At 39.4% G+C, this 21,106-nt stretch overlaps 2 protein-coding genes across 5 annotated transcripts in view; both read right to left on the bottom strand.

Annotated features, from left to right (window-relative positions):
• LNPEP (leucyl and cystinyl aminopeptidase) overlaps positions 1 to 2,843 on the bottom strand; it is a 97,368-nt gene extending 94,525 nt beyond the window's left edge. The window contains exon 1 of the mRNA XM_047778350.1: positions 1,378 to 2,843. Coding sequence (XP_047634306.1) covers positions 1,378 to 1,396 — 19 coding nt within the window. The 5' untranslated portion in view covers positions 1,397 to 2,843. The remainder of the gene's footprint in view (positions 1 to 1,377) is intronic.
• A 6,045-nt stretch (positions 2,844 to 8,888) lies between these two features.
• The window catches only part of ERAP2 (endoplasmic reticulum aminopeptidase 2), a 51,341-nt gene continuing 39,123 nt past the window's right edge, over positions 8,889 to 21,106 (bottom strand). For 3 of the 4 annotated variants that reach the window (XM_047778346.1, XM_047778348.1, XM_047778347.1), the window contains 6 exons: positions 16,943 to 17,099; positions 16,266 to 16,450; positions 13,355 to 13,516; positions 12,700 to 12,840; positions 10,666 to 10,747; positions 8,889 to 9,987 (listed from right to left, as the gene is read on the bottom strand). In XM_047778346.1, coding sequence (XP_047634302.1) covers positions 9,844 to 9,987; positions 10,666 to 10,747; positions 12,700 to 12,840; positions 13,355 to 13,516; positions 16,266 to 16,450; positions 16,943 to 17,099 — 871 coding nt within the window. In that variant the 3' untranslated portion in view covers positions 8,889 to 9,843. Of the gene's footprint in view, positions 9,988 to 10,665; positions 10,748 to 12,699; positions 12,841 to 13,354; positions 13,517 to 15,779; positions 15,850 to 16,265; positions 16,451 to 16,942; positions 17,100 to 21,106 lie in introns of those variants that run through there. The other variant, XM_047778349.1, reaches the window with a different exon arrangement.

Raw genomic sequence — 21,106 nt, 5'->3', positions numbered from 1 at the left:
TTCAGCGCAAATCTCCCTTATTTTTCTTAGTAACTGTACTAGACTACTCTTGGAGCCCTAGTAATTACAAATAGAACCTGAATGAGAAAGAAAATTCAGAATTAATGTTATCATTAAGCCTAATTAAATAGTACAGACAGGAAGATGGCAGTAGAATAAAGCATTCTGAATTATGGACAGGGAGAATATAATGAGTGGTTCCCAGGCCCATGAATGAAACACAGCAAACAGCAAAGTCTGGATAGGGTCTGATACAAAGTGCACGTCTCTGACTCCTGGATGGCAACTGACCCACCCAAACAGGGGTTCACTTTGCCATCCATTAATGCGACAAACCATCTACCATTAAGTAATCAACCACCCGCAGGAAAGTGAAAGGTCAACTAGAAAGTGAATCTTCTAATTTTGGTGTGAGTCCTCCCTTACTGGCTGTTTCACTACTTTCTGTCCCCAAAGGGATTCCAAATACTGAAAGCTGCAAAACTGTAAGACATCTCACTTCTACATTGTGACTCCCGCACTTCTGGTCCAAACAGAAGCCATCGTTTTAGGCAGGGTGGGATTTATTCTCTCCTTTCAGTAAAGGGCTGTGGCTGTTTGCAGGGCATCCTGCAGGCTCCTGCTTTGACTCTGGCCTCAAGTCACATTGTGATATCATTGTGACGGACCCTTGATATTTAATGAGTCTTCAACTGAAAAACTGGTTATCGGAAGCCAGGGAAAGGAAGCTTGAACGCTCTGCGTAGTGCCTCCGCAACAGACTGGAGGGTGGCAATGCGGGGAGGAACCTCCTGGGAACACAGCAGGGGTGATCAAGCCTTTCTGCAAGTTTCTCCTCCTTCCACTAAATTAACCTGCTAAGCCCCCACCCCCACCCCGTCCTATTAGGAAAAGTCACGCCGGCAACTCGCTGAAGGACAGGAGGATAGCTCCCGCCGCACCACCGAAGTTGTCTTTGGCAAGGGCCGCGGCTTAACTCTTCCTGCCCAAAAGCTGTGGCCAACACCCCCTTCTCCCGGGCAAACGCAGCTGCCAACTTTCCCGTTGCCCCCTGATCTGCGCAAAACAGCCTAAACTTTGCTGTTCGCCCACCTGGGCGCGCAGCAGAGCGTACGGTCGGGCCGCACCGACGACGCCCCCACCCTGGGCAGGCGATGGCACTGACCTTCACACCACTCCCCAACTCCGCGACACCGGCCGCCTCCCGCCCCCTCCCCCGAGCCTCGAACTGCTTTCCCCGTCCCTCTCCACCGCCCCCAAGCCCTCACGGGAAACCCGCGGTCGGTGCGACTGCAGCTCGACCTCGCGTGTCACACTGCCCACGACCCTCTGGCCCCAGAGAGCGTCTGGCCCCGGGTCCTCCGGCCGCCCACTCACCATTGGTGAAGGGCTCCATCTTCCCCCGGCCGCAGCTCCTTACAGCAGGAGCGTCCAAGCTTCCTACTCCGAACGCTGAAGCGGCCCTACCAACTGAGCATGCCCAGCGCAGCGCCGAGGTCTGTCGGGGAGGTGCCGCGAGGAGCGGCGCCGCTCCGCTCGCTCCAAAATCCACAGCTCCGGGTTTTAGCGACAGCTGCAGAAAGAGCGAGGGAAACTAGAGGGAAAAGCACTGCACAGGCCCCAGCGGATTCCAGGGAGTGGAGAGGAGGGAGCGGGTTAGATCTGGGGGCGGGCCGGGGGGGGGGCGTGACTGGAACAAGCCCCGCCCCTGACAGAAAAGGCCAGCAACTCGGTCTGTTTCAGTGCCCCGAACAGCGGTCAGTCATTAAGCAAATGTGATAGCCTATAACGTCCCGGCCAGGCCCGGCCCGGCCTTAGGAGCCGGGAACCCAGCTCCGCGCTGGTAAAACACAGTCATTGCCTCTGTCGAGGAGACATTCCAGAGACAGATAATAAACAAACACAAGACACACGAGATTGATATAAATGCCCAGCTCAGCATTAAATCTAGGTGATGTGACGGAGATTGAGTGGGTCGCTAATTCGGATGCTTGTTGAGGAGAGGCCTGGAAGGTGCCACTGTAGCCAAGATCTGAAGGCAAAGCAGGATCTATGGACGAAGGTCGCTCCCGGACTGCGAAGCTTCGGTTTCCCTGGGAAGTGTGGCCCCGGGGAGCTCACTCTGCTAAGGCTTGAGGGAGCAGGCACTGTGGGTCGTCTTGGCAGGGCTGCTGGCTCACATCACAGAGGTCCCATGCACCCGGTGGCCTGACTGAAGTGGGGGGAAGACCCCCAAGGAGTCTGGGCGGCCAGCGGATCGGGGCGCGGCATCTACAGGCAGGCGGATCACAAAACCCGGCACTGGATCAGACCGGGGCCGCGGGAGCCGCAGGATGTGGGCTGAAGGCCTGCCCCGCTAGCCTTAAATCAACACCTGCGGCTCCTTGGGGTGCAGCCGCTGCTGCAGGTGGCCAGGCCAGCAGAGCTAGGCCGGAGAAGGCGAAACTCTCTTTGACGCCCCCGCCCTCCAGCACTGGAGCCCTCATCTCCAGTCTCCAGCCCCCATAGTTTCCAGTGTCAAAGCCGGGCGACCCGGCGAACCATTGAAATGAAATAACCAGGGGCCTGGGGAGCCCGGGTGATGCTCTTCCAGGCCTCGCTTCATCATCCCTTGCTCTCTGTGCGGATCGCCGCTATGCTGCGGAGTTCGGGGCGCGCTGCATCGCCTCCTGCCCCTCATCGCTCTTCTGTCCTCCCCAAACGCAGCCTTGGCCTCAGCAGCAACTTGGCTCCCGCTGTGCCTCACTGCGCCTGCCAACTGTCACACGCTTCTCTGAGGCTGTCAACAGCAGGGCGTCCGGTGCAAACAAGCCCGTGGCAAGCGCAAACAGCCTGGGCAAACAGGGCTGGCAGTACTGTTTGTTGTTTGACCTGCGTGGGAAATTGAAATTAGGTTTCAAAGAAGTAAAATCGAAGTAAAATATTGTATTTCGCAATATTGTATTCTTAAATGTCTGTTGAATTAAATCACCCACTTGCGCTTTAAAATCTCCAGTGGCTACCAATCACACTTAGGATAAAAGCGAAACTCTTTCCCTAACTCTAGGACTTTATCTCCTACACGTGCTTACTATGCTTTGTCCACAGAGGCTTTCTGGCTGTTCCTTAAAGTCGCCAATTTACATTAAACCATTCTAACTGCATGGTCCTCATGGAAGAACTGTTCCTTCTGCATGGTACTTCGACTGCTGCTTCCTTCTTGTATTTTAAGTCTCATCTCAAAGGGCTTCTCTGAGAAGAGCTCTTTCCTGGCCACACAATGGAAAATAGGTGCAAACATGGTCTATTCTATAAAGACTGGGTTGTAGTCACAGCACTTAAGGCTCTCAACGTTTTGTTTGTTCTTACATTACTATGAATCTTCCTCTCAAGAATGCAAGGCAGAGTCATTACCTTTATAAAGGGCTGTATCCTAATCCCTAGATAGATACGCAATAAATAATTTGTGAATGGATGCAGTGGTATTTAGAGTTCTAGTTCATTTGCAATGTTTAAAACCCTTCCAGAGAACATTTCTATATTGAATGGTGCCTTTGTGATCAGTGCAGAGAAGGTGTCTGTATCATATGATACCTCCAAGCTGTTCTTTTCCCATTGTGTTAAAGATAATCAGAGCCCTTAGGCTACCTCCTCAAACCTCACACCCCCAACAGAACCAAAAATAGGAAGTGAACCACAGGGGTTGGTACATAAGTGGTCAGATATGATATAATATAGGCAATGCTGGATTTTGTTAAAAGGATCCCACACATTGCATTGCTTAGATAAGAGGCTCTTACCTATATTTTAGGTCATGTCTTTTCTCTTTGGAGTTATTTTCCTAGTCAAAGCACTTAGTATCAGAGGTATTTAAAATTCCACAGCTTGTTAAATTCCCTCTTTTCACCTCACCTGTAAGCTAGTCTATCATGCTTTTAAGTGTGAAACAGGTTATTTGTGTTCAATCTTAAATACTTCAATTTTGCAGAGACTAGTAAAAATGTTTCACCATTGCACTAGCAAATACAGGAGGATCATTATGTCTTTTTAGATTTCTTTGACGTAGAGATAAATAACTATCCTCTCTTTGCCAACCTCTTGCCTCTCATCCCTCCCATTTCTACACAGTCAAGCAAATATGCAAAGGACCATTTAAAGGCTTGTGGGTTTGTATTGAATGTAAAAAAAAAAAAAGAGTAAACAAAATCAGAATGTTTCAGAATCCTAACTACCCTCAAAAGAATAAAAATAAATTTTGTTTTGTTTTATTCTGGGTTTTCGTTTTTTTGGATACTATTTTTTATTTGTCCTCATAAAGCCTTTTTGAGAGACCACAGTTGCGCAGATTCACTACTGAAACACACTGTTTCAGTCTTTAACCTCCTCCCATCCTTCCACACAGAACTTCCTCTTTAGTTAAGGGCATAAACTTAAATTATTATGAAGTGACTATTCACTCTCAGAGAAGATAGTGTGACATTATTTACTATTCTCATTTACTATTTTCAGAATCATTGATGTCTACCATTTAACATTTGAAAGTCATAAATTTGGACAGCTAATTATAAAATATATAGCATGAAAAGAAAAAAATGAGCTCCTTGAACAACAAACAGGATTTATTTATGAAGCAGCAACAAAGTTGATAATTGATGAAAATAGAAACTTTTCATCAAAATAAAGCATTTCGTATACTATGAATCAGCCAATCCAAGCCTTATTTAACAGACCAGGGAACTGAAGTTTAGAAAGGTTAGATGATTCACTCACAGTCCAATGGCAGACAGAGACTGGAACCCAGGTAGTCTGTGTTCTAAACCAGAACTCTGGAATTTCCTGTTCCTTTTCTATTCCTGCAGGGTAATTAAGGTCAGTGACAATAATCCTTGGAAGGGATATAAAATAAAGAGAAATATAGCTAACTTCAGGTTAGTAGACAGTTATTTCACTAACGTTTAATTGATATTTCAATAGAATTTATTGGTATTCCATGTCATTTTAGTTTAGCATTATTAAATATGCTCCCGAATTATTTTGAAATAAACAGTTAGAAATACATTAATTTGTTGCACACATTTGAAAATGACATTTGTTCAGCCCTCCTGAATAAGTGGAGGATGCTGCTTGCTGCCAGGACACAGATGACCACTGAGAGCTTTCCAGCAAATCCAGACTATACCCTCAAGGACTGGAGGAGTCAGTATCTCCTTACCCATGAAACCTATTTGCGGCACACTTGCTCTGCATCAATTATGCTTGAAGTTATATCAAATTAAGAATTGTTTGGAGCACGGAGTGAAGCAGAATAATTATCCAACAGTGTTCTTGTATGGCTTAGACGTTGGCAAAAAGATTCAGCCAGATGAAGTGAAAGGTTATCAGAAGAAGAAGTTATAAACTAGTTCACATGTTTCGGACTATAAAAAACAAAATGCTGAATTAAACTAGTTCGAACAATAAGGAAATTTACCTTATCACATAAAAAACCCAGAGACAAGGCAGTCTTCAGTTAGAGCTCTCCAACCTCATCAAGAACCCAACTGCTCACTCTATGCACTCTCTGAGCACTTTTTTGAAAGACTATGGCCCCTGTGGTCAAAAAAGGTGGCTGCAGCAGGGGCAGAAGAAGGAATCTTTTCCTCAATTTCTCTTTCTTAATAAAAAGGAAACTTTTCTCAGAAATACTGGACTAGAATTATTCCTAGGTTTCACTTGCCAAAACTGTATTTTGTATATTTCTAAGCCATTTACTGGAAATGAAAATAGGGTTACTGGGATTGGATTCTTAGACAAAGCAAAGTCTAGGATCACTTCCCTTATTTTATATGGAGGAAGAAGAGAGCCTGGGACAAGGTCATTTTTCTTATTCAGAAAGGAAAAGGGGTTAAACAACCAAAATGTTAGGTAGGCAACCTAAATGTCCACTTGATGGTATGAATACTGATATATTTTAATAAAATTTTGATAATTTTTTTCAAAACCCCAAGATTCTTGTATAGGAAAGATATAGAGCCCAATTCAATGTAATTTTTCTTGAGATTGTTCAATACAACTGGGATTACAAATCTAGAAATGATGAATATTATCAAACCTTGAATTTTGACCTGAAAGTAACTACCAAAATGGAAAATATATCTTAGGCATTTATATTAGTTTGTTGGGCTGCTGTAAAACAAAAACAAAAACAAACAAAACCCTCATAATCTGAGCAGCTTAAAGAATAGAAGGTTGTTGTCTCATAGTTCTGGAGGCTGGAAGGCCAAGATCAGTGTGTCAGTAGGGCCAGGTTCCTTCTGAAGTCTCCACGTAAAGATATGTTCCAGACTTCTCTTCTAGTTTCTGGTATTTCCTTGACTTGTGACAAATTAATTCCAGTTTTCGCATGTCATTCTCCCCATTGTATGTGTGTCCATATTTTCCCTTTTAATAAAGACACTAATCAGATTGAAGCATGGGTCCAACCTACTCCAGTATGACCTCATCTTAACTAATACATTTCTGACCGTATTTCAAAATAAACTTACATTCTGAGGTACTGGGTGTTATGATTTCAACATATGAATTTAGGGGGTACACAATTCAACTCATCATAACGACATCTTTCTAATGGAAATTAGGGAGATAAATATGAAGGAAAAAATCGGCTTTCAAGGATGGCATCAAGGAGTGAAAAGACAATTCAAAGAATGGGAGAAAATACTTCAATATCTATACCTCATATGGGACTTGTGTCTAGAATATATGACCACTCTTATAATAAAAGGCAAGTAATCCAATTAAAAATGGGCAAAAGATCTGAACAGAAATTATTCCAAAGATTTACAAATGGCCAATAAACACATGAAAAGACGTTCAATATTACTAGCCATGAGACAAATGCAAACCAAACTACAGTGTGATATCACTTCATGATAGAGCTAGACCTAGATATAGGATGGCTAGAATCAAAAGGCCAGATAATAGTAAATGTTAACAAAGATGTAGAGAAATGGAAACTTCATTTTACTACTGATAGAAGTAATGCAGCTGTGTTGAAAAACAGTCTGGCAGTTCCTCCAAAGATTAAACATAGAGTTGCCATATGAGGCAGTAATTTCACTCCTAGGTGTGTACCCAAAAGAACTGAAAATTTATGTTCACACAAAAACCTGTACATGAATAGTTATAGGAGCATTACTCATAATAGCTAGAGAGCATAAACAACACAAATGCCCATGAAAGAAGCCAGTTGCAGAAGATCATATATTGCATTATTTGATTTTTTTTGGAAATGTCCAAAGGAGGCAAATCTATAGAAAGAGAAAGTAGATTAGCAATTGCCTAAAAGAGAAAGGCGAGAAGAATAGGAAGTGACAGCTAATGGATATAGCTTCCTTGTTGGGATGATGAAAATATTCTAAAATGGATCATGTTAATAAGTGCATAATTCTGTAAATATACTGATAACCATTGCCTCTGACTGGGGCAAATTGGGTTTTATTTTCTCCTTTATAAACTGAGGACAACTACTTCCCTCAAAGTTATTGTGGAAATAAGATGAACACCCCAAAAATGCTTTCAGCATAGACTGGCACAAAATAAGCACTAAAGAGGTATTTGCTATTACTATTAAATATGAATTGTGAAACTTCAATTTCATGTAGATTGCATGCAGAAAAGGTTTAGACGTACTATAATTGAAGAGCAAACAAATTTGTACACTTCTGCTATTTTAACCTGAGAGTTTAAAATAATGGTGTCCTGGGGAAACCAAGTTTTTGATGTTAATATCTAAGTCCTGCATCAGAAGGGGCCTAGCTAGGTCACCAAATGGTAGGGTTGGTGGAGGGGTGGGGAGGGGGTTTGCTGCTCCAGCCATGAAAACCGACCACAGGCTGTCTTTAGCAAAAATCAAAGGATATAAAATATATTTTTAGAGATGATCTCTAATTGGAATTTTTGACTTGCTCTTTCTAGGGAGATGTTTACCCTCCTGAAGATACTTAGTTTTCATTTTCTTTTATTTCTTACAGCTATGCTAAAATAGAGCATGGCTAAGGTTCATTCTCATAAAATGTGTCCTTCAGAATTTTGTTTGTTTTTGAGCATGGGAAGATCCTGCAATATTTATGCAGAAAATTACACTTGACTGTAATTCTTGGCTGAGTCTAGGCTGACTCAGACATTTTCTTCCTCCTCTGGCCGATAGCTGCCAGCACAGGCTGTTAGTCAGCCAGCAATGTTTGTGGAGGGCCTATGGTATGCAGAGACCAAAGAAAACTAAAAACAAAACAGGAGTTAAAGTTTTACTTGTTAAGGCTTTTACAAGACACTGAGCCAATGAGGACCGGCACACAAGATATATACATAATGCATAATATACGACACAGAATTATACAATCAGGTACCAGCAGGACCTGCTGAGGCAAAATTGCCAAGTAGGTTTGTCTGAGTTCTCCTAGGTTCCATTTCCTATTTTTCTCCCTCATTTCTAGGTGCCACTTCACACAGTCAACACCTATTTATCAAACGCCATCTGTACACAACACTCATAAATAGGTAATAGACACTGCCCTCCATAGCTTCTTACCCAATCGGTCCTTTCTGGAGAATTGCCTTCATTGCAGAGTCCACGACTACTCTCTTTCCTCTCTTTCAGCTTCAGAGTCTTCTCTCCTTAAAATCTTTTTGTCATCTTTCTAACCTATATCTCTGTGACTACAGATTTTACTTCATTCAGAGAGGATCTCAAAAGGTTATTTTTAAATTCAATGCATTTTATTACATTTATAGTTGTACAACCATCATTACAACCTAATTTTACAGCATTTCCATCCCAAGCTGCCAGCCCATCCCTCCCCTCCTCCAACCTGTCTCCTTTGGTAGCCATAATTTTTTCAAAGTTTGTAAGTCAGTTTCAGTTCTGCAAATAAGTTCATCATATCCTTTTATTAGATTCCACATATAAGAGATAGCATATGTTGTTTGTGTCTCACTGCCTGACTACACTTAGCATGATAATTTCTAGGTCCATGCATGTTGCTGCAAACACCATTATTTCATTCATTTTTATGGCTCAGTAATATTCCACTGTGTATATGTATCATGTCTTTATCCACTCCTCTGTTGATGGACATCTGGGTTGCTTCCAGGTCTTGGCTATTGCATATAGTGCTGCAACGAACACTGGGATACATAAATCTTTTCGCGTCATGGTCTTTTCTGGATAGATGCCCAGGAATAGAATTGCTGCGTCATATGATGATTCTAGTTTTAGTTTCAAAAGGCTATTTTTGAGGCTGTTTTTGGATGTGAGGCTCAAGCCAAGAGGACCTCTTGGTGTCCTTGATAAACTTTGACACCTAGTTTCTAGTAATCTGAGAGTTGGTGATAAAGCCTCAGTTTTCCTGAATCTTATGCTTCTAAATTTGATTCAGATTTTCTATGAATGGTAAAAATTAAATAAACTATGCAGGGTGAGCTGAGGGAGTGAGAGCATAAGGAGATGAAAAGAGGCACAAGAAAGATTTTTATATGGATTGGATGGGCTAATTCCAGTATACTATGCAAGGTTTAAAAAGCATCAGAAAAGCAAAATAGTAGTTGCATAATGGCAATGCAGACAGTCTGTGTTGGGACTAAACTATTACAGCTACATCTGTCTACACCTCCACACATCTCCGTTGTTCAGGAAGTTTACTTTAAAATAGGCTACTGAACTGGCCGTCCTCCACCCCAGCATCAAACATCTGTCAGCCAGCGATGGTAGCTGTGCTGGCTGATTTCTTGAGGCTTCTTACTGGTTACACTATCTGGAAGTCTGACTTGAGCTTTGCTCACTTCACGCAGACTGTTTGCATCTGATGTGTTGTTTCTATTGACCATTTAAATACTAATCAGTAGCCAATTTCTCAGGGTGGGAAGATTCTTCTCTAGCCACTTAATATTTTTGGAAATGGTTTCCAAAACAATCTGAAAAATTTCCAAATATGATCCTTGAGTCTGAAGAGATTCAAAGAACAGTTTCACCTGAAAAATAACAAAAGAATTACTGATACAGTTCATAAAACACCTTCTTTTCCAAAGGGTTTCAAAATAGCTTGCGAATTATACAAACACAGGTGCAAGCATTGCTCTGCTAACCTCCAAAAGGTTATTGTCTTCTTCACTTTTTTTTGGCATAATTATTATTTCCCTTTATCTTAAAACAGTAGATAAAGTAAGACAAGAATGACAAATCTTACAAGTGAGTACACTGTGGATAAGAAGATAAGTGATTGAGCCAAATTATAGAGTAAGCAGTGATCTGGGATTAGAGTTCTAGAATTCTGAATTTGCTTAAATAGAAAATAAATGCAAGATTTACTGTGGAAATATGTAAAATGCCAGAATGCTTTTTAAAAAGGATAGACAAGTAGCATTACCAACAAGAAAAATATTGTTAAAAATAACCTTAAGCACTCTTCAATATAGTCTCTCAGTGGTGATACAATATGGATGAAATAATCTGACTCATCTCTCAAGTGTCATTTTCATACGGAATATCACAAACATTAGTCCTATCCCTTCCATTTACTTGCTATAGGACATTGTAAAAACAGCTTGTTTTCTTTTAATACACAACTTCAAACCAGACTGCTAAGACTACTTTCAATTCTGCAGCTTGAACATATATATTTAAATTGTTAGCAATAGAGAGTCACAAACCTCTTGCAACTCATCCTTGGAAGAAAAGTGAGATGTTGTACCAGAGATGATTTTTCTCATGGGAAATGAGCTCAACTCAAATCTGAAAATAAAAGGAACCTCATGGATTTAAGTAATAAAAATGATGGCCTTTTATACATAACATACATACAAACATACATAACATACTATGTATTTAAAATATATAACATTAACAACCATGTGATAACTGTGTGCATTACAATGGATATTATTAATTACCACAAAATAACGTATATTCATCTAGTAAAATCTGATAGCTATCAAAATTATCAAATTTTACCATAAGATAAAAATATAAAGTTTTTGAGGAAATATGATGAGCTTGTTCAGCAATATTTATGTTTATGTTTATATTTAAAGCAAAATTCTCTACATTTTTTATGCACCCCATTAATAAAGACTTTCTGACATAGAATTTCCAGATGTCCATATTTTTGTTTATGAATTATATGTACGTACTATGTTAAAGGTAAAAAGGAAAATTTAAGAGCATAAGATAAGAAATAATATACATAGTAATATTTTCCTTCTTACACACTAAGGTATTGTCTAACATACTTTCCCATCTCATTTTGGATGCCACTGTGCTTAAGTATTGTACTTATTGGGGCATCGTTGGTTGAGCTTGGTTCACTGACGCCACAGATGGCTCCCTTCACTACAGTGTCTCATAAAGAGAATTTGTACCACAGGTCAAAGGGATTCACGCTGAAAAGCAGAGCAGAGATACATCTAAATATCTCAAAAATGGTCCCAAGCCTGGGCTCTGCATATGATTGAGCGGGAAATAATTTCCAGTTACAAAATAAATCTACAGCATTGCAGAAAAGTCTGATCATTTCCAGAGGAAACAGTCAGTCATGCAAATGACAAAACCAATGGTTCCAGTGGGGTTCTTAAGATATTTAAAAAGAAGGAAAGAAAGAAAGAGAGAAAAAGAGAGAGGGAGGGAGAGAGGGAGGGAGGGAATGAGGGAGAGGAAGGAAGGGAGGTAGGGAGGGGGGAAGAAGAAGGAAGGAAGGGGGGCAGGGAGGAAGGAAAAAAGGAGGGAAGGAAAGAGTGAATTTCTAATTTATTGTGGATATCAACCCAAAGGTCTGGGAGAGAAGCAGAAGTATGCTCTTGGCTTACACAAAGCTGTCTGTGAGGACACCAAGTCCTTTACAGCTAAGAAATGAGGGCAAAGAGGAACGGGATGACTGACATCAGCGAGGCTAGCTGATGCTAAAGATAAACAGAGCAAAATGCACAGCTCTCTCATTCAGGTTATTTTCCATTTAGTTCATAAATGAAATTCTGGATTTGGAAAAGGAATGGCTGAACATCTTAATCTTAGCAGGAGGTTTTCTGTAAGAAAAGACAATGCCATCCCATACATTCCAATGAAATCTAATCATTGGTTTTTCTGGGGCTATTTTAGGTTCAGGAACACATTGGAGTGAGCTCTAGTTCTCCCTGAAGTTGAAATTCTAAAGATCTATAACTGATCCAGTTTCCAAGGGGGGCTTCCAAAACACCTCTGATTGAATTTCTTTTAGCCACTCTAAGCTCTCCACTGCAACACCTCCCAAGAAGAACTGGGAGTAGGGATTAGCCCTCATCAAAATTCCTGAAGTTCTTTTCCTCTAAAACAAAATTGCACTAACAAATAAGTCATGTTTGATGCACTATCCATGGCTTCATTGGCTTCTTCTGGGCTGGAGAGAGAGCTAGACTGGGGAGATGGGGTGGTTATGACTGGATTTAACTCAACTCATTCTTATTCCCAGCAATTCTTCATTGCCTGAGCTGAGTAAGAGAAATCTGCTTCTCATTCCTTCTTTTCATTCCTTTCCCTTATACCTGGAAAGGCTAATCTGAGCTAGTGAATTTTACAGTTGATAGACTTCTTCAAACCATTTGAGTAAAAATGATATAATTTATATGCTGTAAGGGACATGTGATTACACTTGGTTTTATGCAACCGAGATATCTGGGTGGAAGAACACACATTGGCCCTAAACAAATACCAACCTTTCAAGGAGATGGGTCCAATTTTCTTTTACAAAATTCCAGGCTAATTGCTGCCCCTTTGGATTTCTGGCAATCACGTAAAGAAGAGATGCCAAGTCCTGTGTCTTGATAACCTTTCCTTCCATTCCTAGATCAATTAATCTGGAGAAATAAAACCACTTGAATTTTCATGGTATGTATTACATAATGGAAATTAACACTGGCGACCAATATATTAAAAGAGAGAAAAAAAGCATGATAAAAATATAATGTACCAAAAACTGTAATAAATTCTCTGCTGGCTAACATTTTTTAAAGAGTTTCAGTTAAGCTTTTACTTTTTTCTAGCAGTGATGCTATTCATTTATTATTTCAAAAAATCTTTGATTAGCATCTTATATGCAAGAACGTGTTTTTGACAATAATTTTCCTCCAAGGTTCTACATGTAAAACAGCTCTTTATCTAATATCACTCACAAGATTAATACCTAAAGAATATCTATTTTCACTATTTGCATTTTATCAGTATATCTGATATATCTTTTTGGAAGTAAAGTCAAAACAGTTCAATTCTGATTCAATTATTATGATGTCTTTGAAACTGGCTGCTGAAATTTTAGCAACTTCCTCGAATATGTGCAAATTTACTTTTCGCAATTTGGATAAATTCACTTACTTTATCAACTTCTCCTGATGTTTGCTGGTTGACAATGCATAGAGAATTTTGTTTTTTTCAGCACCTGACAATGAGAGTCCATATTGTTCTAAAAGGTAATTCCATCCTTCTGTTGTTTGAGCACCCACAGAATACACAATCTTTAAAACATCAGTTGGGATACTGTAATATTAAGCACCAAAGTTAAAAAAAAATTATTAAAGAAAAAACTCATTATGATTTTAAATTGCTGTAACAGAATCACCTCTGAGTTATTTCTAATACTCAGCATATTAAATATTTTTATGGCAAATTTTTATAAAAAATATTTTATGTAATTTTACTTTGCAAATTATTTGTGGTTTTCTTCCTACTGATGATCAATGTCAGCAAAGATAATGGTCATAAAATTTTAACCTACTTGGAGATGAAAATGGAAAGTTGATGGTGTGATAAAAGAGATGACTTCTGAAATATAAAAGCACTGGTTTATACAGACTTCTGTCATTAAATAGCCTATATTGGTGCTATACGATTTTTTAAAAAAGATTATTATTTGCTTCTTTATGTCACGTTAAGAGTATTTTCTAGCAAGCCTATCTGAGGGTTATCTGACTCTCTAGGTCTAAAGAACTGTAATTTTGTACAGTTGTTTAAAGTTCAGTCACTTTACAATTCTTTAAAACTGATAAGATGCAGTATTATTATTTTCTGTCCACCTAAGGAAAATACCACGGTTTGGGGTGTTTATTGTCTGGTGGGATATTAATTAGTTTTAATTCTAATTGGGCTATGATTTTTAATCCCAAATATCATTAGCTCAATAATAATTGATATATTGATGGCTTAGAAAAACTACAACACAGAGAAGTGGAGATGGGACAGGAAACATTTATCATGCAAAGACCATATGGTAGGGATGGTACTAGTCTCTGTACAACTTATCAAAAACTATCAAAACTATCCAGTGAGACGGAAAAATTATCCTAATTTTTAAAAATTGGAAATAAAGCTTGAAAAGGTTAAGTAACTTGCACCAAGGTGACATGCTAACCTTTCAGAAAGAGGATTTAGACCTATAATTCTAATGCTATGCTATTTCCATTATACTATATGTACTTAAATATTCCAAATGCCTTTAAAACATAAAACAAAAATTAAGTAATTAAATTATAACCTACATTTTGATTTTAGTATATTTTACTGTACAAATTTATGAAAATTGGTAACAAATAAATTGTAAGTTCCTTCAAAGCAGGATGCATAGTTGTTTTGCTCACTGCTTTATCCTTGTCACCACCAGCAATGACTGGCACACAGGCAACATACAAAGCATTATATTTTGAATTCATGAATTAATGATGTAAATAATTAATCTATAAAAGGAAATGTTCCCTTAGGATTAATACTAGTGCTCTTGGAGTCTAGAAAAAATAAATCTGCAATATTTAATTATGTATTCTTATGTACTAGCACAAATGAAATTTATGCAGAATTTTTTCATAGGAAGAGCATCTTGTTCAACATGTTAAACCATCATATCTATTGGTCTTGGGTTACTATAGATAAGATCATCCCTCTTGTAACTAGCATAAGGACAGGATAGTATTCTATTGTGTTAAGGGGCAGCAGAATGTTTATGTTTTAGTCTCACTCATATACTTCATTCAAACATGAGCAAAAAGAAGAGAAAAATACAGCTAAAAGATGTATTTTTTCGTGAAACTGATTTTAAACTTAAATCACAGAGTGGAAAAGTCCAAAAGGAAGAAAATAAATTACTTTTTTTTTAAAGAAGAATTCAAACGAGATTTCAAAAAGCTCACTGAGATCTAGTTATATGGAGAAAAATTATGATAGCATGTCATAATTTGGCAGAGGGAAAGTTGACACCACTACTTTACATGGTACTAAAGTTGTGAAAATTTTTTTCCATTTAAAAAAACAAATTTTCCTTAATTTACATAAAGATTTAATTTCTCAAATCATCCAACCCTAGAGTCAGAGTTTTAACAGTAACAATACAAAATCATGTATTGGACAGAAATCAGTGCTTCAATGAAAAGATTATGGGGTCTTTTCACACCTATGGGTTGCAGCTTCGAAACGGAGCTGCAGCATAACCCATTTGATCACTGGGCATCTTTCTGATTATAATAACAACCAGAATCAATTTTGCCACATAGGAGTTCCCATTATGGTGCAGCAGAAATGAACCAGACTAGTATCCACGAGGATGCAGGTTCAATCCCTTGCCTAGCTCGTTGGGTCAAGGATCTGGCATTGCCACGAGCTGTGGTGTAGGTCACGGACGAGGCTCAGATCCCACATTGCTATGGCTGTGGAGTAGGCAGGCAGCTGCAGCTCTAATTCAACCCATAGCCTGGAAACTTCCATATGCCACATATGCAGCATTAAAAAAAAAAAAAAAAAGGAATTTTGCTACCATATACATCCTTCAGATGGTCCAAATCATCGGTTTCTTATCAAGGTGAAACTTGGTGCCAAGGCTTGATCTGCAGTTTGGTATTAGTTAATGAGGAAGTAAGCACATTAAAAAACGCATCCCTACTTTTTTTTGACTTTCATCAACTAATCACAGGTGTTCAGATTACATGTATATTTCATATTGCTTTTTATCTTTAAAAAGAATAACTCTTAGAGTTTGGGCACCCCATCCCCACTTCCACCCTCTGGCAATCTTTCTGGTATGGAACTTTTATTAGCTCCCCCCTACAGCGACCTAAACCTCATTTCCCACAAAATCTACTGAGCGCTTATTATGTGGGAGTATGAAACAAGAGTATGTAATTCCTAGTCTGTTTTTTTTTTCTAGCCTCACTAAAAGGTTTTAAATCTAATGTCTTGCATGATCAAAGACTTTTACATCAAAGTGAAAGGAACAAAGAATAGGACAGAAGTCTAGATCTACTTTAATTTTCCACTGGATTCCATCCATTGAGAGAAGAGTTCGGTTGCCTTCCGGATGCAAGGGGCATAGTTCAGGTAACAGGCTAGCTTCAAGAGAGATGAGCGAAGCCTTCTGTCCCAGACCGAGCCCTCGTCGCTCCAGCTTTGCATGTCAATCACTGGCTTAAAATACTGGAGAAGGTAACGCTGCAGAGAGCATGGGGTGGTTTATACAGAGGCTAAATTTAGTTCTTAACACAGCTAACATTCACCCATCTAAAGGGCTCAACTCTAAACTGCATGAACCTTTTTCCAAACATAGAACTACTTATCTTTATATCTTACTTCTCTTTTTTTGGCCCCCACCCACCAGGCTTAAGAAATAGAGTTAGTTTCTCCATTAGAAACACAACTTAAATACCTATCATAGACGGGAACATCAATTAATATGAGGCAAAATCACCTTAGGAGGGATGTTTTGGTCATGATCATGATACCTAGCTCTTAGGATGGGGATGACAAGTAATGAGGGACATCCAGCCATTAGGTGCTGAGGTGTTGACTGTGCTGTGCCATCAGCTGGTTTCCTCAGGTTCTCCAAGATTTAACCCCAAGGGATCACACAAAGCAGAATAAGACTCACTGATCCTCTAGGCACTGCATATTCTACTTCGTGAATTTTCTGAAAATGATACCAACCTTAAGATTTTCAGTGATGTCTGAAATATTCCTTCTGTCCATGGTGTGGTAAAAAGATTCCAGGTAATCCAAACCCTGGAGAAGGGCAGGGATGCTTGTTTCATGCTGGAGATAGTGAGTCAGGTCAAGGGCTTTGTCTAGGGTCAACCTTCCTGCACTGAGGTATAAGACAAATGTCAGTGATTTGTGCATGTCTTATAGTTCTCCATATTGTCAATATTAAAACAAATATGATTTAGAGAGCAATAACAGAGGCAGTGCATTATATTCAGACCATTTGGCATAAATCCTTGCTCTGCCCTTGGGCAAATTATTTAATCTCTGGATTTCTGCTGCCTCCTCCATGCAATGGAGTAATAATGGTATCTACTTGAATCCTACTGTTTTAAGGGTGAAATGAGTTAATACAGATGAAGGACTTAGAATAGTACTTAACATAAGTGAGAGGTCTGTGAATGAAATCAACATTAGCTAACAATATTTAGCTCCAAATTAAATCATTTTTTTCATATATTCTGTCATTCTCTAATTGCTTGATTTGTGGGTTTGAATTATTCCTGAAAGTGAATTTGGAAGTTTGAGGACAGGTGCATGTCTTTTCTTTTTTAGAAGCCCTTCCTAGAGCCTAACAGTGAAACAGCAGTTATTCTGAGTGGGACCTAACAAGTGTTTTCACTTTTTAAAGGAATCTGCTTAGATTCTAAAGTGATATGCCTTTTCTGCAATTTCCATTAATGAGAAGAACAAATAACAAAACTTCTATTCTGAATACCAAAACGTTAGGGGATCATTCATAGAGGAAATAAATCATTATACTTTCACCTTTGTAAAGTGGTTCTCACATGTTTTTATGTGAAGACTTGTGTCCTCACAGCATCTATAAGACATTCTTGCCAATACCCAACTCCCAGGTTAAGCATAATAGTTAGAGAGATGGGATTAAGATGGCAGAATAGAAGGACTGGAGCTCCACTTCTCTCCTAAAAACAACAAAAGTTACAACCAAATCTGAGCAATCTTCAACCAAATGGACCAGAAACTTTCAAAAAGACATCCTACTCCAAAAGACAAAGAGGAGGCCACATTAAGGGGTAGGAGGGGCGATTACATGATATAAGCAACCCAATACCTCCCAAGTGGGAAGCCCCAAGGACTGGAATGTAACTGTATCACAGAGACTCACCTATGGGAGTAAGAGTTCTGAGCTCCACATCAAAGTTCAGATCCACATGTGGGGATCTGGCACTGGGAGAAAGAGCCCCTGGAGCATCTGGCATTGTAGGTCAGTGGGGCTTGTGAGCAGGAGCTCCACAGGACTAGGGGAAGTTGGAGACCCCATTCTTGGAAGGTACAACAGACTTTCTTGTGCACTGGGTCTGAGGACAAAGCAGGGTCTCCATGGGAATCTGGGTTGGGCCTGGCTGCAGTTCTTGGAGGACCTACTGGCAAAGCAGGGGTGAATGTGGCTTTTTGTGGGGGAAGGACATTGGAAGAAAAGCTCTTGGGAATCTTCATCAGTGTGTGTTTCTCTGGAGGTGGCCATTTTGGCAAAACCTAGCCCCACCCACTAGCGCTGAGAAGCCCTAGGCCAAACAACAATTCAGGTGGGATCACAGCCCCATCCCTCAGTAAACAAGCTGCCTAAAGACCCCCCCAGGCACACAGCCACCTCTAATCTCACCCAGAGACAAAGCCCCACCCACCAGAGGGTTTAGAATCAGCTCCACCTACAAGTGGGCAGGCATCAGTCCCTCTCATTAGAAAGCCTACAGCAAGCCCCCCATACTAACTTCAGACATAAGGGGGGCAGACACCAGAAGTAAGAGAGGCTCCAACTCTATTATCTGTAAAAAGGTCACCACACAAAAAAACCTATAAAAATGAAAAGACAGAGAACTATATAACTCAGATAAGGGAGAAAGAAAAAAAAAATCCCAGAAAAACAGTTGGGAGTTCAGGTGATCAGGAGATTCTCAGCCTCCAGGAAAAAGACTTTATACTGTTGATGCAGAAGATGATGCAAGACATTGGAAATAAACTGGAGGCAAAGATGGATAATTTACAGGAAACATTGAGCAAAGAGATACAAGATATAAAACTTAAGCAAGAAGAGATGCAAAATACAACTGAAATAACTGATATAAAAAATTCATTAGAAGCAGCCAACAGCAGAATATAGGAGGCAGAAGAACGAATAAGCGAGGTGGAGGACAGATTAGTGGAAATCACAAATGCAGAAGAGAAAAGAGAAAAAGATTGAAAACAAATGAAGATACTCTCAGAGAATTCTGGGATGACGTTAAATGCACCAACATCCATATTATAGGGGTGCCAGGAGGAGAAGATAGAGAGAAAGGGATAGAAAAAATATTCAAAGAGATAATAGCCGAAAACTTCCATAACATGGGAAAGGAACCACTCATTCAAATCCAGGAAGCGCAATGAGCACCATATAAAATAAACCCAAGGAGGAATACACCAAGACACATATCAATCAAACTGACCAAAATGAAAGACAAAGAGAAAATCTTGAAAGCAGCTAGGGAAAAGAAACAAATAACATACAAGGGAACCCTGATAAGGTTATCAGCAGATTTTTCAGCAGAAACTCTGCAGTCCAGAAGGGAGTGGTATGATATACTCAATGTGATGAAAGGAAAAAACCTCCAACCAAGATTAGTTTACTCAGCAAGGCTCTCATTCAGATTTGAAGGAGAAATCAAAAGCTTCACAGATAAGCAAAAGCTAAGACAATTCAGCAACATTAAAACCAGCTTTACAACAAATACTAAAGGAATTCTCTAGGCAGAAGAGAAAAGGCCACAACCAGAAACGAAAATATCACAAATGACAAGCCTCACCAGTAAAGGTATATATACAGTAAAGATATGAAATCATCCACGCACAATGATGCCACCAAAAACAGAAATCATGAGAAGAGGAGGGTACAAATGCAGGACACTGGAGATGAACTTGCAATTAAGAGACCAACAATTTAAACAATCCTGTATATATATAGACTCTTATATCAAAACTTCAGAGTAACTGCAAACCAAAAATCTACAACTGATACACAAACAAATAAGAAAAATCAACTCAAATACAACACTAAAGATAGTCATCAAGACAGAAGAGGAGAGAACAGAGAAGAAGGGAAGAAAAAAGAGCAACAAAAACAAATCAAAAGCAATTAATAAAATGGCAATAAGAACATACATATCAATAATTACCTTAAATGTTAATGGAGCAAACACCCCAAACAAGAGACATAGATTGGCTGAATGGATACAAAAACAAGACCCATATATATGCTGCCTTCAAGAGACCCACTTCACTTCTAGGGACACATACAAATTGAAAGTGAGAGGACGGAAGAAAATATTCCATGCAAATGGGGATCAAAAGAAAGCTGGAGTAGCAATACTCATATCAGACAAAATAGATTTTAAAATGAAGAATATTTTAAGGGACAAGGAAGGTTACCACCTAACGATCAAAGGATCAATCCAAGAAGAAGATATAACAATTTTAAATATCTACACACCCAACATAGGTTCACCACAATATATAAGGCAACTGCTAACAACCTTAAAAGGACAAATCGACAATAACACAATAATAGTGGGGGACTTTAACACCCCACTTACAGCAATAGACATCATCCAGACAGAAAATCAATAAGGAAACACAGGCCCAGAATGAAGTATTAAACCAGATGGACTTAATAGATATTTATAGGACATTCCATCCAAAAGCAACAGAATACACAGTCTTCTCAAGTGCACACAAAACTTTATCTAGGATTTATCACACCCTAGGCTACAAATCCAACCTCAGTAACTTTAAGAAAATTGAAATCATATCAAGCATCTTTTCCGACCACAAGGCTATACAACTGGACATCAACAACAAGAAAAAAACTGCAAAAAATACAAACATGTGGAGACTAAACAACATGCTACTAAACAACCAATGGATCACTGAAGAAATCAAAGAGGAAATTGAAAAATACCTAGAAGCAAATGACAACAAAGATACGACAATCCAAAACCTATGGAATTCAGAAAAAAACTATTCTAAGAGGAAAGTTCATAGCAATACAAGCCCACCTCAGGAAACAAGAAAAAGCTCAAATAAACAAGCTAACTTTCCATCTAAAGCAGC

Source organism: Phacochoerus africanus, chromosome 4 (assembly GCF_016906955.1).
Source record: "Phacochoerus africanus isolate WHEZ1 chromosome 4, ROS_Pafr_v1, whole genome shotgun sequence".
NCBI classification, from domain to species: domain Eukaryota; kingdom Metazoa; phylum Chordata; class Mammalia; order Artiodactyla; family Suidae; genus Phacochoerus; species Phacochoerus africanus.
Note: the sequence above shows the minus strand (reverse complement) of the source record. Positions and strands in the feature narration are given on the sequence as shown.